The 21,945-nt window shown below is 42.1% G+C and overlaps 1 protein-coding gene and 1 long non-coding RNA gene across 4 annotated transcripts; one reads left to right on the forward strand and one right to left on the reverse strand.

The window, feature by feature from the left end:
* Positions 1 to 6: 6 nt before the first annotated feature.
* On the forward strand, positions 7 to 4,975 carry LOC146651301 (uncharacterized). Its single transcript, XR_014907945.1, has 2 exons — positions 7 to 330; positions 1,078 to 4,975. It is a non-coding gene; the product is annotated as an uncharacterized LOC146651301 (long non-coding RNA).
* Positions 4,757 to 21,513, reverse strand: kansl1l (KAT8 regulatory NSL complex subunit 1-like). 3 transcript variants are annotated; one of them, XM_085385116.1, is made up of 16 exons: positions 21,119 to 21,279; positions 19,607 to 20,749; positions 16,485 to 16,629; positions 16,128 to 16,280; positions 13,886 to 13,989; positions 13,180 to 13,351; positions 12,147 to 12,318; positions 10,192 to 10,311; positions 8,589 to 8,735; positions 7,854 to 7,954; positions 7,442 to 7,554; positions 7,131 to 7,179; positions 6,893 to 7,005; positions 6,374 to 6,494; positions 5,267 to 5,509; positions 4,757 to 4,968 (listed from the first exon to the last, which is right to left on the reverse strand). In XM_085385116.1, exons 2-15 carry the CDS (start codon positions 20,677 to 20,679, stop codon positions 5,300 to 5,302), a joined length of 2,793 nt encoding a protein of 930 aa, XP_085241242.1. In that variant the 5' UTR covers positions 20,680 to 20,749; positions 21,119 to 21,279; the 3' UTR covers positions 4,757 to 4,968; positions 5,267 to 5,299. The 3 variants fall into 3 exon arrangements, with proteins under 3 accessions (XP_085241242.1, XP_085241243.1, XP_085241241.1); XM_085385117.1 differs by lacking the exon at positions 21,119 to 21,279 and adding an exon at positions 21,291 to 21,513 and having other exon boundaries at positions 4,758 to 4,968; positions 16,485 to 16,626; XM_085385115.1 differs by lacking the exon at positions 21,119 to 21,279 and adding an exon at positions 21,291 to 21,513 and having other exon boundaries at positions 4,758 to 4,968.
* Between the last annotated feature and the right edge of the window lie 432 nt (positions 21,514 to 21,945).

A 21,945-nucleotide genomic window follows, 5' to 3' on the forward strand; every position in this document is an offset into this window, starting at 1 on the left:
GTGTACCCTTTGCTAGAAATTACCACAGAGGTGGAGCAGCAACAAACTGTACCGACGCGTTTCAGGTTAAACGGAAGTGTAAAACCTACTGTGTTGACGTAAAGGTACAACGCCAGCAGGTATTGCAAAGTAAATAAGGCTGGCGAAATGTCGTCTCGTCAAGTATTACGTTCTTTAGGTTGCTATGGCAATAAATCAGTATAAAGGCACACGTGCAGTTCGGGGCATGGGTTAAAAATACTGCATGAAAAATAGTTTGGCTTCCCAGAAACAATGTTCTTAATGAAGAATCACTTCCCATCTGTTACTTGTGGTCATCCCAGTTCAACAGTAAGTATTTTTTATTTATTTATTTTTTACACATGGTAAATCGGTATTCAGATATTCTTTGATATAAGAGCGCCTCCCAGAGTGCAAATGCTGTAGTTACAATCTGCTTTTCATAGTTCAGTGCACACATCTTCCCCCCTTTTCATTGGGTTAATAATCTGCTTATTCGTTTATAGGGTTAGGGTTAATTTTACTCAGTTGATGTAGAGCTCATGGAAACAGTCTATGTGTATGCATTATATTGTTCGTTGACTTGTGTAGTCTTCTAAGAAGCAATATGGCCCCCATGTGGATACAAGAGGTTCTTTTTGCCTGCTATTGAGATCAGACAATCCTACTACTATTGCACTGATGTGACACTTCGAGCTCTTCTTCAGTTTTCAAGGAGAGACAAGGTCTCCCACTTCTCAATTGGAAGTGAGTGCAAGCGACCTTGATAGTTTTACGTTTTTTTTCTGCTGACTCCAACAAAGAGTGTTGTAATGCTGTGTGACCAAGGAGGGGGATCTTAAAGAATGAAAAGATTTACCTCAGCTGACACCCGAAGCCATGTGAAAGCACAGATGAGCCCTATTCACCTCTATGAACTTGGAATCATCCAGTTATAATCTGTAAATTAATTTAATGAAATCCAAGTTTCGATTTCTAGAATCTTAGCACCAAATCCCCAGTATAAAGCAGCTGACATGCATACAGTATGTGAGAGGGATGACCTTGACCACCATCTGCCCATTGCCTCCTTCCCAGGTCGTTATAAGAGGAAGCTATGCATAAGGGATCAAAAATACCAGCTGTTTCACTTTAAGACTGTGGCCTTAAAAAGTGACGACCTCCATAAAAGGTAAATCATCCAAATCACTGAAATGACCTCACAATGTTCTGTCCATCCAGCTTTTATAAATTACATCTTATTTAAGTAGACTTGGCGAGAATTGCAGACATCCTTCACATTATTGAAATTAAAACCTCGGAGCTCTCAACTGAAGAGACGCCTCACTTGACTTGTTCGTTTTCAGACTAATGGGCACTGACAGCTTGACAAGCAATGATGTGCAATATTCTAATTTCAGATTTTCTATGTCATGACCCAATTACACAGGCAGCTTGTTTTCTACCTCATCTCCCTTCTGTCGTTTTACATTTTTGCTCCTAGTTAAACTCCTCCTGAAATCCTTCCACACACCTGTTGGATTTTTCAGTAGTGACGGGCTGCAAGAATCCTGAAAGGAAATAATTTTTCAGATTTTCAAAACACCGATATTACTGGGGGGCACCTCAGTCCAGCCATGTGCAGACATTATCCCTGTAATTTGACCACATATTCAGGGGGATTAAAACATAGTATTTTTAGGTGTATTGCTCTTATTGCTCCTATGTGTGCAAATAATAGGGCACTGCAAAAAGAGTTTTAAAAGAACAAAACAAACAACAAAAAAGAATAAAATATTCAGCAACTGCAGTACCACAAGTAAAAATCAGACATTTTAAAATGATGCATGTATTCACCTTTTCATTGGGTCTTATTGGTGATCTTGGTTAGGTTGCATCCTTCTTTTCCTTTCCATTGTTTACCTGGAAACAGCTTGCCTGAATGTGATTAGTTGCTCAAATTTAGACCACAGATGGACTACAAACTGTCTACAGATATGTGGATATGAATATACAGATATCTTTTTATGAAGATTTGAGTGGACCCCGAATCAAAGCATAGCCCCAAAAAACAAAAGCCCAGTAGGAGTCGTTAGTGCAGCTTCTCAATCCAGGAAAAAATAGCAGCCATGTCCCTTTGCTACAGATCTGATCACTGAGATAACTATGGAAGTAGAGCATGGCATCTATATTGGAAAGTTTTATATTTTCCAAATACATTTTCTTTTTTGTGGAAAAAAAAATACAAAAAGGACAGCATCTTCAAACAGAAAGCACAAGTACACCAAGTAAAAGTTAAAAATTAAATAAAAAGTTACTAAACATATCCTATATTTACATTTTAAGACAGCTGTAGAAATAAATAGCGTTGACAGATACAAACATGAAAGAAACGTGACACTACTGCATGGGGGCCCAGCCCTGGAGCAGGGTGCTGCCGGTGCGTCGAGCCACCTGGGGGGCTCTTCAACTGGTGGGGGAGATTGTCACATCTTGCAGGAGCTTTCCTCTCCTCAGGAGCTCCCTCTGCAGGAGGGGGAGATACAGGAGAGGTGGAGGAAGATCTCAGCCTGGGTGTTTATTGTCTTATGTAGTCTGGAAGATGAGTGGATGGTGGGGTGGGTGCAGTTTTCTCTGTGGTGGGGTTGGGTGGACTGTCCCGGGCTCTGTGGGGCCGGGCGGCGCTGCTGCACTGGGCCCCGGTCTGGATGGGCCTGGGCCCCCTTTCCCTGGCGGGTCGCGGAGTATGGGGGTGCCTACTGGGGTCAGCGGGGGAGCTGGCCCCAGGGAGGGGTCACTTGCCCCTCCCTTCCTTCCCTCCCCATCTCCAGCTGCCTCCCTCTTCCCGCTCCACCACAACCACCCACACATGCAGGGCCTTGGAGTAGGGGTATGTCACCAGGGTGCAGAGGAGGCCACCCCCCCCGTCCCCTTCTGGCTGCCTCTGCCTCAATTTTATCCCACAACTTAGACATTCACATTACTCACACTCTCATTACACATACATATAGGATCTTGGGGGTGGGCACGATACACGGAGTCCAAAGTACCATCAGGGTGTATACCCCACCCCTGGCATCGTTGCCCACCTCTCAATTTTAAATACACGTAGACATTGAGGGCTAGCAGGAGGGACCATGCGCTTACCTGCTGCTCTCTGGCAGGTAGCTCCAAGCCCTCCTGGGTTTTAAATGCACCTTAGAACACACATGCATCAACACTACAATGAGCGGGTGGAGGGAGGTTTGGAGTCTTCTCTCACCCCCATTCTCTGCGACCTGCTGGAGCAGGGGGGCTAGGACTAGGAGGAGGAGTTGGCCGTCCGACTGCGGTCTGGAGTGTGGAGCCTTCCTGCTGCTGCGGAGTCGGGGCGGTCTGCCTCCCCCCACCGCAGGGAAAAGGGAAACACCACCTGGGTCTGGGTGCAGTTCCCCCCTCCAGGGGCGGGGGCACCTAGACCTGGTTTGTAGAGTACGCTTGGGGAGTGTGATCGTGTGTACAACGTCTCTTTATGTCTGTCTCCACGTTGGTTGAGTGTGGAGTGAGTGCATATGAGAGCATGAGGGTGGGAATGGATGTTTGTATCTGTGTGTGCCTGTATGTCTGTGTCTATATGTCAGGTTGGGTGTCAGGCGCCACCTCTCTGGGGACATCTTAGGCCCTCCAAGGTTTGGAGGCCTATCTCCCCCTACCACCACTTCCCCTGCCAGTGGCAGACCCCCTCAGACGTCGGTGCGTTGGTGGTTCTTTGTGTCCGGGGATGGGCGTCCAGGTACACACCGGCTCACTCCTTGGCGGCCGCTTATCGGGGCCTGGGGCTTGCTCGGGCCACTTCGGAGGTGGGGTGCCCCCGGCCTCTCGGCCTGGGGCTCGGTCACTCAGGCGCAGCTGGCTGCCGGCGGAGCTCACGGGCGTGTCACTGCAACTCCCCCTGGCTTCTGCTCCGCGGCTGCTGAGTGAGCCCTCATCTGGGACTCTCCTCAGCTCTTTCCGGGACAGTGGCGCAGCTGCCCCTCTGGTGGTCTTCCTTGGTCTCTTGTATCTGGGGGCCTCTGGATGTCTGGAGTTTTGATCTCCTCTACACCTGCTTCATGCCCTGGAGGACGGGGCTGTGGCCCCCCCACACCCTCTAGCAGATTATTACATGAAGGAACCTTTTAAAAAACAAGCGCGTCCATGCTCACAGGTGTACACACGGGTAATCACACCCACAAACTACACCCTTTTTGGCTCCTACCTCAAAGCACACTGTGTTCTGTTGATCTTATGTGCTGCACAATAATGTTTAACATTTAGTATTTACTGTCATATTCCCATATATCATTGTGATGTTGTTTATTCTATTACTCTTGTTCTCTTCTGCTTGCTTTCTTTTTTCTTTCTCAGCAGGTGATCCAGGTGATTGATATATGCATTTTTTTTTTCTCTGCCCGTTCTGTTGGTTTTTGTCTTTTGCCCTTCTCCCCCGTCCCTCTTCTCAGCTGTTTCTCTTTCCCTCCTTCTTTCTCCCCTTCTTTCCTCCAGTCAAGTCTGTCCCGTATTCAGTAAGTGAAAATAAAATAAACAATAAAAGGTGAATCAAATGGACCATTACGGCAAGGCTGGGATGGTCAGTTTGGTAAAGTAAATCCGTTGGGCATCTTTCTTTGCCTTTAGACAACAATTCTGATGGCAAAAGAGCCAAACGGGACAGGCAAAAAAAAAAGAAAAAGAAAAAAAAGAAACGTGACACTACAGTGGAGTTGCTGATAGATATATTACTTTACATACAGTACCTCTTTTACATTAAAACCTGAAACTGCTGCAGAAGTTAAAACTACTGTGACTACTGTCACAACCCTAACAAAATAATCACTTTTGCCTAAAAAAAAAAAAAAATGTAGTTTTTTTTTTATTACATCAGATCACAATGCTCGTGGAATGTATTAAATATTCCCGGTAAGGTTCCTAGGGCACATGTTCTGCTCGTTGTCCCTGATGAGAGGAGATCTGGAAAAGAAATGATGCAAATATTAAATTAAGTGATAAAATACTGAAGGATGTTTTTCAGAGGCTTAACCTTCTAAAATACTCTTTGTACTCTTTATGAATGATCCAATAAATTAATAATTTGTGTGTTAAAGTCCAATCACAATAATAGTAATAATAATTTTATGTTATGAATGACATACTGGAGAGATTAATCAAAGCACAGACAATTCAGTGTATGACTGGAATAAGTGGTTAAACAAATTAAACTTGCTTAAAATTGAGAAAATACACACACACGTAAATTTTTTTAATGAACTTACATTCAAAGACAAAAGAAGGCACGGCAGTATCAGCTGCTGTTCTTGCTTTGTCCCCCAGAGGGCAGTGTAGCATAAGAAGCCTGAGTTGGAGCTGGTTGGGAGTTTGAGTTCTTTGACGTGGAAGAGGCTGAACTAATCCCTAAGCACCCATACGGGACTTTTTCTTGTTTATCAGAGAGCAGAGCGCCTTCCTCATCCTCATCCAAAGGAAAGACTCGAGGCTCCCAGGGTGTCTGAGGCTGACAAGTAAGACAAATCAATGACATTCAGAAAAATATTGAATATTATCTTTATTTGTAAATTGAATATGACAGGGGAGCGCATTTTTGTAAGTAGTCACAACTGGCTACATACATTTCCTGCAAGGCAGACATTAAGTGTAAAATAAAACTGCAGAAAGCTTTTTATTTGTCCTTTTTTTTCATAACAGTCCCTTCAGTGAATATGCACATTGAGGACTATAATACATCTGTGCATGGCTCAGAGGTCTGTTTAAAAATGAATAAATAATGGTTGTGCTTTAATCATGGTTTGTATGGCCTCTGGAGTGCATAAGAAGTGCAATGCAGTGAAGTAGGGGTTATTTGTAGTGTGGAGAAGGTTGATTAGGTAAGTCTGGTTTAGGGACAACTCATTCGCTCTCCAATCAAAGCAAAGTGGAATAGAGGACTGCAATCAGGGCATCATCACAGGAAACAAGAGTGGAAACAAGTATCTGTGTAGGCTCTCAAGAACCCACCAAGGCTCCATAGCTCACACAAGATGAATGAGATGAATGTTGCTGCTTTATATTCTTTGTCTCTGCTGAAGGACACATGAAACGGCTTCATTTTTTCACAGGAATGTTACAGAAAATATCCTTACAGCAATGTATGGGTGAAAGTGCTGCAGTCTGCTGATTTTCCTTTAAATGATTTACAACGCCTTGTGTTGGAAACAACAGTCAAGCGTAAATACGGTAAACAGCATATTGGGGACACAACAGCGTAAATATGCATGACTCCACATGAGCTGCCTCCTGTGTCACCTTGATCAACCATCCTGTGATATTCTCAGTTTGTCTTGGGGATTTCAGGTTTCAGCTGTGGCGCTTTTGATCTTACCAGCCACTCCTCTGACCTCAGCGAATCATCAAGATCCAGCTGAGCGCAACTCCACTCCACAGAACTCTCCTCTCCTGATGTGTACATCCCACCCCCACTGCCTAAAAGCCTGCTGCCAGATCTGGAATGAGAAAACAAACACACCCCATGAAACACTGTCTCAAATTTCCAGGTTTTTACATGCACACAAACAAAACAAGTCTGAAACCAGCTGCACGCCTTTGAGAGTTCACTGTTTAAAGCTTTCCAAATGTAATACAATGATTAGTGGTGGCATTAATCCACATTCAGGTAACATCTATTGGAAGATCTGAGGTTATAACACGTTCTTCTGTCTGCTCATTAACTAGCTGGATTAACTTCCTCAGTTATTGAGGTTTATTGTATATTTTTACAGAATTGTTTTATTTCTGTAGGCCCTTTAAAAACATTCTAACATTTTCTAACATTGTGGTTCACCTTAGATTTTGCATTACTCTCATTATTGCTACATTTATGAGTTTGTGTGGGTGTCCACACCTTGTAGGGCGCCTACGGTGTTTCCTCTTATCCCAGGACGACCAGCGTAACTTCTCTTTTTGCTCCAAAGCCAGGTGCCGCTGAGCAAAGACTTCATCACTGAGAGCCTCAGCCTGAACACAACACACAGACAGACAGACAGACAGACAGAAGGGCATTAAGATGCTGGATTGTTCACAAATGAAAATAAACTGCTCATGTTCAAAGAAAAGAAATGCTCTGTTTCATGCCCCTCCACCTTCTCTGGCTCCATCTCCATCAGAGGCTGGATGTCAACTACTCGCCAACTGCAATAAAGATAAACTAATCATTATAATAATGATAATGGACAACTTCCATTTACTTTTGTCATTTTTAAACAATAGCTTTACAAATCAGACATCACTCTGGTGAAAGTGATTGTTTATAATAAATAAGTTGCAAAATACAATTATGCAGAATCACAACTACTGTAAAACCAGTCAATAAGACTGGTCATTAGTCATCCTAAAGGAGTTATGGTTCATAGTGATACATTGTAACACTTTCAGGGGTGTTTCCATTTCATACCTGGGTATTAGAATTTCTTTGTATTGCAGCTTTTCTACTTTAGCCAGTGGCATGGGAATGACAATGTTGTTGATGTTGTACACGTTCTCTCCCTGGCGTTTGCGAACAAAGCCCTAGAAGGAAACGTTCCCAGGTTGAATCAAGAGCTTACCAATCGTTCAGAAGAGTTTACATATTCAAAGTCATTCTAAATCTTCAGATGTCCTGACAAAACTTTTGTGGTCATCTTTCTTTACATTTCACACATATGCGCATATTAAGTGACGTAGGTGGATCTATCCTATCCTGTCATATCCATCCTATCCTAACCGCGCTTCATCCTAATCTGAACTAAATCTGCTACTTCTTACATTTCACCTATATCATTTTCTTGGCTCTTTAGTTTTTAATAATAACATATGTTTTGTGTTACCTGTGAGGCCTGCTTGTGTGATGCATGTGAGTAGCTTTCCTCTAGCACATCATCTGAACTTTCTGCTGGATCACAGAGCTGGTACAGGGCATCCTCCTCATCTGGGTATACAAACACAGACATATACAGGCATGCTGTACACTAAAACCAGCAGCTACATTGTTAAAACAGCTCTAACAAGAAACATCAAGAGCACAAATTTCCACTAAGGCAGCTCACTCTGGGTCGTATTTACGTTTAGGGAATAGTATTGGATTTTCTATATATTCATTTAATTTTCTTTGTTCTTTTGAAAGTATTTTAAGGTGTTAGCATACGAGTAAAAACAAGTGGAAAGTGCAGACTTTTGTTATTTGCCCCACTGAAACTCATTTTAATATATTTGACATGATTTTAAGTACAATTTGGTTTTATTTATGAGGACATTCTATGTGTAAATGACATACAGCTATATGATACTTAGAATCCCCATAGATCATTCCCTATATGTTGATGATACAGATTCATCTATGTTTCGTTTTTGAGTTCTAAGGCTTTTTTGGATGAAAGACAAATTTTGATGTACTGTTAACATGACAGCGCTCTACACCCCTACAACGCTTAACCAGAATTCAATCAAAACGTTTCGAGCTAATGTGTTTGCAGACAGAATGACGACACGCACACACGACCAAAAACATAAGCTGTGGAAGAAGTAATGAAACCCAAGTATGAGCTTTCACTGCGTATACACACCTTCCAGCAGCCTGCGGATGCGTCTTCTCTTCCTTCTCCTCTGACTGGCTTTGCTGTGTCGACTCTGAGCAGAGACTAACAACCTGATGGGTGACAAACCCATAACTCTGCTTTTACGATGCCTGCCGTTCTGCTTGTATTCCTGACCTACAGCGAAACACAGAGACAAACACAAGAAACTGAATTAATAGACTGTCAGAATGATTTCGAGTTTTTCATTTTTATTCCAATCTACTACCAATCAGTGAAAACATTAATCCCCAATCATTATTTATATGAGTTTTACTCACCAAACTGCTGCTTCAAGTTACTTTAAAGGAACAGGACACAGAAGTGGATCTTTTTTTTTTTTTTTTTTTTTTTTTTTAAATATGGCTATAGCAATTAATTTGTCTTTAAACACACTGAGTTCTCTATGTTACACTGTAAAATATACCACAGTTGAAAGTCATTTATCATCAGTCTCCACGTCATCCGTCCACATTTCTGCATCTTGCTTGATTTGACGGTTTATGTAATCTCATCCCATTTCAGCTGAGATCAGCTTTGATAAGAAATCTGCTTCCATGTGGCTATTATCTGAGCTGGCATTTACCTGACAGACTGCCTTCTTCGGGTATTGACAAACGACAATAAGATCATTCAAGCTGACACAAAATCGACAAGCGTTGCCCGGCCTGATGCCTTCATCCGTTGTCAGTCTGCTTCCTTTGTGTCTCCTCCTTTATGCTCTCCCCCTCTCATCTATATCATTCCACATTTCCTCAACCTTTACCAGAGAAATAGTGGAAAATCTAAACTTTGAATCATCCATCTACAATATGGAAAACCACGTATGCAAGATCCTCTTAAATTGTTAACCTTCCAGGCTGCCAAAGGTATGCAGCGTAAATGTTACAGGAAATTATCATTCATTAGCTTCAGACTAACATACCAAGGTGCTTACAGACATAGGTGAAATGCCAAATGATTTTATTTCCATCTACTGCTCAGTTGGATGCCTCTTACAGCCCCAGTGGGATATCTGACACGCTAGGAATGAATTATGATAGTCGACGGGGAGAAAACAAGCAGAGTGAGCGGATGACTTTGAAGCAGCCGGTTATTGTTTGCCTTCACTGAATACAAGCAAATGGGTGAGCTGTCTGGATATGATGAACTGTCATTTCATTTTTAATTATGCACAAATTATTCTTTAGAAAAACTGAAAGACTGCATTTATTACCTGAACTGTTGCATTAATGAATCCGAGTGGCTGCTTAGAATATAAAGACACGGATGCTACCACTGATTTAGCTACAATTACAATTAAAGTAACTTTTGCTTGCCTGTTATAGGTTATATTACTTTAGCAAAAACAATCTGATCCAGTCGCTTTGATAACAGTATTAAGAGCACATGCACAGGTGCGGCTTTTTAAAGTGCACCTCTATCCTTCGTTCTTCTTAATCGCTGAATGACTGATCACACTATAGTAAGCTGCAAGCATGCTTTGGGCCTAAATATCAGTATGGTGAAAACAAAGGAGACCAGCAGAATGAAAGAGAGCACCACACAATGAGGCATAATTTGTAATCAGTACAAGTATACAGAGCGATCTTACTGTTGTGCAGCGGCGTGGAGCTGTGTCGCTTGTAGTTTACTGGACTGTTGACAACTAAAGGTCTTTGGGACCATACTTCTCTGCCTGGCACCCTCTTTACGTGGTGGCTCGTAGGTGTGCCTGGAAGAATATGATAATTTTTAAGTGTGGGGACACAAGAATACAACACCTTTTGCAAATTCAATTCAGCACACAGTTTAAACAGTAGCATCTCAACACGCGTCGCCCTAGTTGTACAGAATCTATGCATACTAAAACAAAAAGAAAAATAAATTTTAAAAAGTTTTTAAAAATTCTTTACACACCATCCCTGCTGCCATGTATTTAAGAATGGTTGTGCCAGAAGTTTCTTCCTGTTAATAGGGAGATTTTCCTTCCCACTGTCACCAAAGTGTTTGCTCATAGGGGGTTGTTGAGTTTTTCTCTGAATATATTATTCTAGGGTCTAGGGCTGTTCAATATAACGATATATATCGGATGACGATATAAAAACGTCTATTGTTTCATTTTACGCCATCATTTGTTTCATGGTGTTGCAAAATAAACTGTTTACGGCAATATTTTTTCATCGTTTTGATGGTCACTGTAGTGGCTATATTAATTTCTTAAAGTTCTCTCTTTCTCTTATATTTAATATAACCACATTACAGACAGACAAGTGCCTGTTTTTATGCTTTGTGGTTAGCAACAATGACGGTAATAGCATCGCGTGTCCGCTTGTTTATGTTCCACATAAACCTTTCACAATAAAGCTCAAGATCCTGTTGAGACTTTTCAAAATAAACTGAATCACGTGAAAGAGCAGATTATTTACGGATGAGAATTAAAAAAGAGCCGCCAAGAGCTAAAAAAATAAACCTTAGACCTAAACGTTAGAACAGGCTTTTCCCCGCAGCACGCCGTGTAATAAATACTGACAAAGAAAACGGCGGCCGTTACAACTTATGTCTAAAAATGTATAGTTTCATGCATCGGTTAAAACACTCGACTCCAGCTACATGACGCGGAGCTGGAAACACTTCCCGCAAGACGAGCTGCCCGAGATTCACAGAATTTACAGAAAATGTTACATTTTTGTGATTTATATCGTTATCGGGATGATAGAATTCTTATATCGGGATATGAGATTTTGGTCATATCGCACAGCCCTACTAGGGTCTACCTTACAATATAAAGCGCCTTAAGGTAACTGTTGTTGTTATTTGGCGCTGTATACATAAAACTGAATTGAATTTAAAAAAAAAAAACGTTTAAATAACACTAAGAATCACGATCACATTACATTAGTAGTCACCAGTAGTTAAAAATATTATCATTGCAAAAGACCACAACAGAAGACCAGGAGATTAAGGAGCTTTATCCCCCTGAAAACATTTGGACTTGTCCCTATGTTGACTTCATCTGAGTGATCGTTCTCCAAAGTGCGATTAAAAATGTGGTTACGGTCCATCACGACAGGACTTGTGCTTTCATTTTAAGGTTTAATTATTGTGATGCCAGTTTTAAAATATTGCATGTAACCTGACCTGTTTTCTTGGCTCTGTGGACCAGTTCGGTTAAGTTTTGGCAGATTATTCTCATCTGCTGTGTGCAGTGGGGTCTTTTTAAAATTCTGACTGATCACACTATAGTAAGCTGATATGACAAGACGTATAACTAAAAACATCTACCTTTTATACCTTATAGTTTATTATAACCCTACAAACATATCTCAACTGCCCCCTACTTTAGCAAATCTTGTTGGTTTTTTTTGCTCTACAGGCCTGAGATGACAAATACATGGCCAGGGTGTGTGACCCTTCAGAGTCAGTCTACCATGTCAGACAGGAAGCCTAATATTTACTCTTACTGACTGCAGTTCAAAAACAACATTGTAATCAAATGATCTAAAAATCTTGATTAGCTTACAAAGTTTGCTCATGCTGACCAATGTAATGTAGCTACGTTTCTCCTACCAAACGACAGAGACGACACAGGGTGACGTCGAAAGCTGAAGGTGTCGGAGGAGACCCCGCTGGAGCTACAGTCGGGATCAGAGCACGAGACTATGGGATCACAAGAGGAGTAGCATGAACAGGAAGATGAGGACAGCGAGGAGGAGAAGGTAGCCGTGGACTTTCTTGAGTGCTGGAAAAGGAAAAGAGAACAAGAGATTAAAAAGATTACTTAAAAAAAAATGCTCAAGATAGGCAGAGCAAGATTAGCAACAGGAAAGAATTTCTTTACAGTTTACCTTTCCTTTCCAGGATATAAGTGATATGGATGTAAGGAAGCTGATCTCTGATGGAGTGCACTGATTAAAGTCATTAATCTGTTAAACGCTCTTTTTGTTATTGAACAATGTCACAATGATGATGGCTCAGCGCTGCTTATTATAGCAGCTACAATTGTAGTGTTCAGAATCAGAAAGATGCAGAAACTCTATAAATATCCCGGCACTGTGTGAGACATGCCGATGCTTAAAAGTCCTTCAAGGTCAAGAACATGTGAATGAGAAATTAAATAGTTAAGCTGATTTATAGATTCCTATGCTGTACACATCCTCAATACCGCAACAGTGTGAAGCTAAGAAGCACTCGACACACACCGCCACTGCAATCTTTTATCTGCAGTAAGAGGACAGCATAATGTACTGGCCCCGCAGGCTAAATAAAGGCTTGAGCTTTTAAAATAGCACCCTGCATTTGTTGATCTGAATTAGAGATATTATTTCTTAATTAAAAGCAGGTGTTCGGCTTTGAACAATAATTCCTATTTAATTTGGAGACCTATTTTAGTGATGGCACTCCACTACTGAAGCTAAAATAGGTCTCAAAGGCACTGCTTTAAAGCTACATTTCATAAGAATCTCTGAACTGCTTTAAGAAGTACATAAATCAATGTATTTGATATGCTTGCAAGGTAATAAGAGGCACAATTTGACAATTATATACAGCATGTAAATGGTTAAACAGACTAGAAGAAGAAGGGGGTCGACATATGGCTTACCAGTGGACTGCCAGAGCCGTATGAGTTGAAAGTGAACAGCCTGGGCTTGTGGTAGGTGACCAGGGGTCGGGTTCGGGCACACACGCATGACGCATCAGCTTTAAAGAGCCGCCTAGTCCCTAGTCTCTTTCTCTTGGAGCTCACAGGCAAGAAAACATCTCCTCTCTGGCCGCTGCAGAAACACAACCAGATGAGGTCACGTGTTAGGTTTGTGCTTTGTAGCAAGTTCACAATGCTCGAAAAGCAACTTCTTTCAAGGTGTTGATTCCTTAGATCTTGTTCATCAATCCCTACTTATACCCACTTGTTACTGTACATGAATAAAAGAAACAGAATGCCTTTCATTTATTATGGGGCTTTCATCTTCACAGGCAGGCAGAGAGTTAAAAAGGCAACAGGAAGGGGAGACATGAAGGGATTACTGAAGTCAGACTCCATGAAGAGACCGAAGTGGGTTCAGTGGGTTTTACGACAAGCTGGGACGTGCTTTCACCCTATCGCCTAGACTTTAAAGAGATAACAGACAAACTTCTATCACCATTAGAGTCTGAAATATGTCAGATTTTCACATAAATTAACAGTATTTAAAGACGTTTTTTGTAAATGTGTCATTTAACTGCAACTTGTAAAAAGCACACAGGATAATATAGGTATTAACACAATCTGACTACTTGTGTGTGTGTGTGTGTGTGTGTGTGTCCTCTACCTTGGGAGGGTTCTCCTGTCTTTACAGGTCTGGGACTGTTTTGAGAGCGGTGAAAAGCTCAGAGGGGGCATCAGACTGTTGACGATCTGGCTAAGCTGAGCACTCTGCAATGAAGACATCAGCCAAATAATGCACATAAGAGTGAGATACAATCCAGCCGTTCAGACTTCCCCTGAAGCATTTTCTTCACAGAAAGATCACATCGAGTTAGATGTCTTTAGCCTTGGCTGATTCTTATTATTTGGTATCAGGCTGATAAATATAAGCAAGCCTTGTAATCTTAAAAAGGAGCACAGTACACATATGAGAACTTTCTACCAAGGCGAATAAAAAGAGTATGAACCGAGAGTGAATAGAAAGTCCCACATTGAATGAGCTCAGAAAACATGTTGAGGCAAAACACATATTTTGGTATTTAGGTACATACCACTTCTAAAGCAAGTGTAAATGGAAATACAAATAGAAGTTGTTTTTCTTGGGTGGGTGAGCACGCTGGGGGCGTGTTAATGACTTTATATAATGGATCGCCTAAGGTTGGCATGTGGTTTTCTTTCCATACGAATCATATGGATTGCAAGGATAAGCAAACGAGTAAGGTCGGTGCTCACTGAACATACTATGTGTCTTATACGATTTTAGCCTGGAGTTGAAGTGACAGGTTTTGTGTCCTAACTAATCATATGGTCACATGAGTCGAATCAATGTGATTAAAATCAAGGATCATGAATCTAAAAAGGACCACTTGATGATCTTTTCAACAGATTACCCAGCTCTAGGTCATAAACTTAAATCACAACATGTCTCGGTGTGGGTTGTGAATCAATACGTTTTTGTTTTTTTACGAAATTTGATTCTTGTGTGCACATAAGTACAGCTTTAAAGCTATCAAGAGTAGGGATGGGTACCGGTATCCGGTGCCATAACATAAACGGTAGTAACCAGACCGAAAAGCAGCGCACATTTCGGTGCTTTTTTTCCTGAGACGTCATACACTTTGGATTCTAGCCAATCATTTTACCTTTCCGAGGATAGTAGGCGGGCCCAGGTACGTACGTTCTTTTAGAGCAGAGCTACAGAATAAAAAGTCTGGCTGTACTTCACAGCAAAAGATGCAAACTCAGCAGCCTGCTTTAAGCTGATACTGTGCAAAGGAGGTAACACCTCGAATCTGATGAAACACCTGGCGACGCATAGCGTTTTTTTGAAAGCCAAGAAATGCACAGTATTTGATAGCTTGCTGCGAGACCTCACACCGTGCACATCTACTGCGGGTGTGGTGCCTGTTATCGGATCCGGAGTTAGCAACATCCCCCAAGAACCCGAAGAGGAGAGTCCTGGCCCCTAGCCCTGCCAGTGTAGCAGAAATGATGACGGATGATGATGGCAGCAGCAGCCGTTCTTCTCTGGGCGAGTAGCTTAATGTTGTTCGTGTGTAATTTACGTTGAGTAGGCTAACCACGTTATTACATTAATACACGTAAGGTGAACTATCAAACACCGTCGTGGTTACATGCGGCTGTCTTCTTGTTTGATGGCATATACTCCCTTCACCCTGGCCAAAAAGGCTAAAATGACCAAAGAAAAAGTGGGAAACAGCTAAACATGAGAGATTTTTGGACAAAATTGGTGTTTTTTTCCATTGATTAAGCACTGCTTCCAGCCAAGAGTGATGCCATAAATCCCCTATAGCTGCAGAAAAGGCTAACATTGTTATCTTTTTACAAAAAAAACAGCTAAACATGAGAAGTTTTTGGACAAAGTGTGTGTTCTCCATTCTTTAAGCACCGTTTCGAGCACCGTTTCGAGCACCGTTTCGAGCACCAGCACCGTTTCAAAAGTACCGGTATCGGATAAAACCTAAACGATACCCATCCGTAATCAAGAGTGTGCACCATCTTAAATACATAGCCAGATGTCAGCTACTATCTGAGCTTCAACAGCTGCAAAAAATAAATAAGCAATTTCATAGTTACAGACTTATTACTTAACGGTCGACTTCATAAAGCACAAATTCATTCATTTGACCTGCAGCCTCTAATTTAGCATATTACCAGAGGTCAGAAAGTAAGCATACCATAATTAATTAGTTTAATCCTCTCAACCTGACATTGGGATATGAAAGATCACAAGACAGAAAAGGGTAATCTCCTAAAACAGCATCTATAATTCTAGATTACTAATCCTCTTTATTTTAAACTCATGCCTGGTATCAGAGGTGCAAGTAATAATCCCTCCCTCCTACCTGTCTCTCTATATTGTGCAGAAGCCGTGTAGGGCTGCAGGGTTCGTTGTCCGGATCAGAAGCTGTGCAGGATAAACCTGCCATTTCCTTCAGCAGGGTCTGCTGAATCTGCCTGTCAGTCAGTGGCTGGGAGTCTGCAAGCACCACCCGACCCTGAGAAACACAGAGATCCACAGAAAGACAGAGAAGAGAGGATCCAAACACTGATTAAAACATACTACTTATTGTAGCTCGGGCAATCCATGAAAGTTTGTTTTTTGTATCCCTTTTCTTGACAAGAGTGTGCAAGCTTAATGTCCTATAATATAACTGACCAACTGTCTGTCAGTCAGTTGGTACAGACACCTTTTGTCATACCTTCATAGAGCATATATGCTTGTGGACCCCCTCCAGTTGTAGTATCCTCCCTTCTAGTTCATCCAAGCGCAGTTCCAACCAAGTCCATCGGCTGCTCAGCTCTGCGCTCTCTTCCAGCCACTGCTTCTCACAGCTGCTGCTGCTGCTGGCAGGAGGGACAGGGTGATGGATGACAAGGGAGGACAGTTACACCCGTACAAAAGCACTTTAATATTATATTCATCCCTGTCAAAGGCTTTACACCCCCCCCATTCAACCCCATAAGAAGAAAGACGAGTGTAAAGCTGTAAGCCTTGGATTTTTATTTCATCGCGCTGAATACAATCATGAAAACCAGGTATGTCGGTCTGAGAACAAGATGATTAATCAATCTGCAATTTTGTACTGCAGCTCTGTCTACCTGACCTATTTTATACAGGCATGTAAACTGTTTAGCATCCAAACAGCATGGGGGGGGGGGGGGGGGGGGGGAGAGAATTTTGCTCAAGCACAAAAGCCTATCTAGGCCACAGAATAAAGCACAGTTGACTTGTGTGGTGTGTGTCTATAGCATGTTTCCATGGCACTAGGCTGTTCAGTTAGCATTTATCTTTGTGTGTGTGTGTGTGTGTGTGTGTGTGTGTGTGTGTGTGTGTGTGTGTGTTTGGCTGACTTCAGCAGGGCAATAGTTGCTATGGCATTGCTCTTGGACCTTGGCTAGGATAGACAGAGACTCCCCCACTTCAAACAGGAGAGGAAAAGGTTAGGCTAGTCAGCAAGCAGCTACACACAGTGCACCTGGCAAATACCCTTTGATATTATGAGTTAGCTATTTCACTGTTACCCTGATTAATCAAATACCCTAAATGCTGTTTGCTTCAATGAACACAGTTAGCCTCACTTTATGGTCAATACAAAAACAAAGAAAGAAAAAACAGCCAAACAGTCCATTAAATGTCCAAAATGGCTTATTTCTCCAATAAGTTTCACTCAATCCCAAGCTAGTGTCTCTTTGTTGAGCAGTAAGCGCTCTTTTTCCTTCACAGACAATGGCCAGACCTGGCAGCCCTGCAGCTCACTCCAACTGTATAATGAGAAAATTCCAGGAATATTTGTGGAGCATTAGGAGAAGAGGAAAGGACAGAATGGGAACGGCTGCTTCATACCTGTTACTGTGCTTGTTCACAGACTGCATCCATTACATCCATACTTCTATATTGCATATTTGAATCCTGGCTGCGCCAGGAAGAAGACCCCCTCCCCCCAATTTGAGGCTCTTGCAGAAGCATCAAGATTTTAGGGTGTGCCTGGCATTTAAACTTGACCACTTAGACTCTGAAAAATACTGCTGTGCAGCATGTTTGAAAATGAAAACAGAGCAACATCTGGAAGTGATTTTTTTCTTTTAAGTCAAACTATATCTGTGCTTCACAAGTTCATACGTCGAATGATAAAAGTCTTTACTATTTAACATTTCTAAAAGAGAGCAGTGACCCATCCCCTCCCCTGCAGCGTCCTATCCTCTTTGAGAAGGAATCAACCATAAAAAATGTTTTAAAAAATCCCCAGGCAAGGTTTACAGATGAAGAACGGAGCATTGTTCCATGCAGGAGGAGAGCAGTCTCTACAAAGGACAAGCTGACACTCCTGAGATGACACAAGCTGGCCAAATAAAAGCACACGCGCAGACACACAAACAATACTGTCTCAGTACTGTTGTCAGACCCAGCAACCATTATTTTAGTTAGTGTTCTGGACTGAATCCAGGCTCACGGGAAACAACTTAAGGGGTCAACAAGGTTGAATCTTATTGATGAAAGGTTTGTGAACTATATTGCGATTTCAATAACTACTGCACAGGCTAGGATCACGCGCTTATTCTCTAGACCTGAAATAAACCCTTAACCCCATCTGTGCAAGAGCTCCGGCTGCAAAGACTGCCTGTCGTCTAAAATGCATGTTTATCATCTGAATCATCATCCCAAGTGACCGTAATCCTTTTTATTTTTTTTAAACATCCTGCTAGGCAAGACAGATCTCCCTGATTCACTTAGTTTTTTTGAACAGTTATAGCTACTAAAATAAAAAGCAAACAAACTTGCAAACCAAGCCCAAAACCTGAATTCAGGTAAACAAAACAAAAGGGCAATCAGGAACTAGACTAAGCAGCAATTTCATTTTTAAGTGTAGTTTTTCTAGATGTTAAAGCTTTAAAAAGATTGCATTTGATATTTTACACATTCAGTCAAAAAAACAAAAAACAAAAACAAGGACACCACAAACATCTCAACCTTGAATCTAGACACACGCTTTAAAGTATTTTTTCACTAGAAAGAGGAGGAGCTGAGGAATGTGCACACAGAATGGCTGGCAAGTTGCTGCCTTGTTGGAAAGACTGTGTTTATTTCCTACCCTGTGGGTAAAAAGAGCTGGCTGCTCTGTTGAATCTGTTATGACTGCAGCATGGAAAAGGAACGCGCGCGCTTGTGTGTGTATGGTAAAAAAATGTCATAACACTCCCCCACATCTGGGAGGACAAAACTTGCACTTATGACAACCACACTGTAAACCTCACTGAAGGCCAAGTAAACAGCACGGTGGACCTCGTAACACTTTAGATGATTTTTTCCAAAACTCGCACTGTTATTCTAAAAGAAGGAGTGGATTTCTTATGTCATTCTTGGCATTTGTAACCGTGCACGACTTAATACTGACTTAATATGCCCTTCCCATATTGTCAAGCAAACTTGACAATCCATTCACTCCACTTTTACATCAGTCGAAGTTAAAAAGCTGCTCTCGTCGGGTTTTTAACTGACCAGACGCCCAGTGCCAGAGCCAACCTCTGTGAACTTTCAACAGTAATTAAGAAAAGAGCAGTGATTTTTACTGTGAAGAACAGCTGCTTTCTGGTAACCAGATCCCAGAACAGTTTGCCAGTGACACTACAGCTGAGTTTTGGAACCTGTTTTCATATACTGTTGATATGGCTTTAGCTGAATAAACGGTTAAGCTGTGCCGTTCTGTGGAGTTTTAAAGTCTGAGCACTCTTGCTGGTTTATTTAGCTGTAATCAGCAGCTGTAATAGCCACACGCTCACTGTGGCACTGGTTGAATAAACAAAAACAGACCTGGATACTCACATGGATGAAATCCTGCTACGAATCTTTTCCTCCACTGGCTCCTCATCTGAGCTGCTGCTGGCTGTAGCCTCAGAGTCCAAGGCCTCCTGCAGACCTCTCAGTACCACCTGACTGGAGTGGCTGAACTCTCCGACCTCTGAGAAGGATGACGAGGCTATTGGCAACTCTAGCCAAGGAAAACTTAGTTTACTGCTTTCTTGTGCAGAGTTGAAGCAGTCAAAAGACAAATCTCCATGTTGACTGTGTTTTGCCAGCCCCTCCAGCTGCTGGTTGCAGTGCCGCACAGTCTGCTCTCCTAGCAGGATCTGCAGTCTCTTTCGCAGTTTCAAAGCCCGGCTGCGCAGGTCTGTCTGCCGCGAGAACTGCGCCTTCACGGCTTCCTCTAGCACAGCTCTGGACGTCAGCTGGTCAGGGCTTACCCTGTCAATGCAAGGCTGCGCTGAAACTGGGGGAGGGCAGACCATCCCTGCTGCTTTCTCCTGTCTCAGCGAAGGTGGAGGTGCAAACAAATGTGTGTGGCCCGGGGATGTTAACTCCCCTTGGGGATATGGAGGACAAACACTCGTAAGGTTAAGAGAGGAGTGGTACACATCACCACCATATGGCTGGCATTCAGGAGCGGCACTCCATCCATGTGGCAGACAAATGTGTTGTCTATTGTGTTCAGGCCCAGGAACTAAAAACATGTCCGGTACATCTGGGAAGACTGAGGCCACATGATGGGAATCTCTGGAGCCTTTATTGAAGGACAGGAGGTTGACAAGGGAGTTTGGACTGGGCAGGGACATCGTCTCACACTGGCTGTCGGATGTCTGCGGGCATGGCGAAAGCGGAGGGTTGGAAGAAGCGTCCAAGAGACTGAAAGGTAGGCAGGAGTCCAGGAAGTGAAATGAAGAAAGGTTCCACATCTTCTGCTGGAGGTCACTGTCATCATCATCTATGGGTCTCATGTGAGGCTGTAGCTCTATACTGCACATGGCTCTCCCATCTGAGTCAGTTCTGACAGTGGCAGGGGGTGAGGACAAGTGGATCCCGTGGCCATTTTTAAGGATTTTTGTCAGAGCTGGGGCCATACCCTTCTCTGAACCACTGATGCGCTAGAAAGCCAAGGGTGCAGACTTCACAGGCTGTGCCTGAAATGACCTGACAGCAGCAAAAACACATGTTGGCAACTGACAACACTGAGATCACAAAAGCCACAGTATCGCTAAAAAAAAAGTCACTTTTTTAGATAATAAGGGATAAACTGAAAGCGCAGACACCAAATAAAATGCACTTCTAGTTTACGTTACATTTTTATAATTAAGGGATATATATATATATATATATATATATATATATATATATAGAATATGGTAGTAATAGCAGTGCCAGACACATTTGGGATGATCGACTCATAATTTTGGTCGCATGATTCCTTTACAGCCTCTTTCCGCGTTTTCCACTTATGACGACCAAACGAAAAGCCCTGCCGCGGACGTGATTGGAAGAAAATACAGAAAAAATACCAACCCAGTACGAAGTTACGAAGTGTGAGCCCCCGGTCCTTGTACTCGTCCATCACAGGTCAAAGGTAACGGTAAACATACAAATATAACGGCGGACTGTAACCACCAAAGCTAGCTGAGCTATAACGGTAACGTTAACACTCCATGAAGTCTCTTTGAGGTGGATCTACACTCACCTGAACACAAGGTAAACCGTTGACTTTAACATCGCTTATGTGCTTCGGAAAATGACATCTGATCTTTCTGAGCATTTAGAAAGCAGAAAAATCTAATCAGGCGAGCTTCTATGGCTTTCCAACAGCTTATCAAACGGTGGCACTTGTCTTTTCCCAGACTTTCGGCGCGGTGGTTCTCCTGTACATTAACCGTTCAGCTCCTTCTCCTCCTCCTTCACCAACTGCCGAGAGGACGAAACACATCTGAACGATCCTGAGAGAAGGGGCTGGACCTGATGCCTTCATGGTCATCTAAGAAGCTCAGATCTCTCACAACTCAAAGTGAAAACTTGCACATACAGTGCCATGAGAAAGTGTTTTCCTCCTTCCAGATCATCAAACAAATTTTCATATTGGACAATAAAAACCTGAATAAATACAAAATGCAGTTTTTCATTGATGATCAAATGTATTAAGAAAAATGTGGCAAACACTTTAAGAAAAGTTACATTTGATCATCAATTGAAAAAAAAACATGTATTGCTTATAATACTTATTGTAGCGTTGAATATTAATTCAGACTTTACACTACTGTAAAAACATCTCTTATTTATAATATTCTAAATATAAGATAAAGGATTTCAATTTTATAACGTCCATTATTCCTGATGCATTG

The sequence above is a fragment of the Rhamphochromis longiceps genome, linkage group LG16 (assembly GCF_057381845.1).
Source record: "Rhamphochromis longiceps isolate RC_006_pf linkage group LG16, R_longiceps_female_GT1.1, whole genome shotgun sequence".
In the NCBI taxonomy this organism is placed as follows: Eukaryota; Metazoa; Chordata; class Actinopteri; order Cichliformes; family Cichlidae; genus Rhamphochromis; species Rhamphochromis longiceps.

What these genes read in the sequence shown, in the direction of transcription:
- kansl1l (XM_085385116.1), bottom strand. Translation starts at nt 20,679, where the DNA reads ATGGCCCCAGCTCTGACAAAAATCCTTAAAAATGGCCACGGGATCCAC. An exon ending in AGCATATATGCTCTATGAAG is followed by an intron (nt 16,281 to 16,484) that starts GTATGACAAAAG and finishes TGTGTTTCTCAG; the next exon opens with GGTCGGGTGGTGCTTGCAGA. An exon ending in CTCCACGCCGCTGCACAACA is followed by an intron (nt 8,736 to 10,191) that starts GTAAGATCGCTC and finishes GTTTCGCTGTAG; the next exon opens with GTCAGGAATACAAGCAGAAC.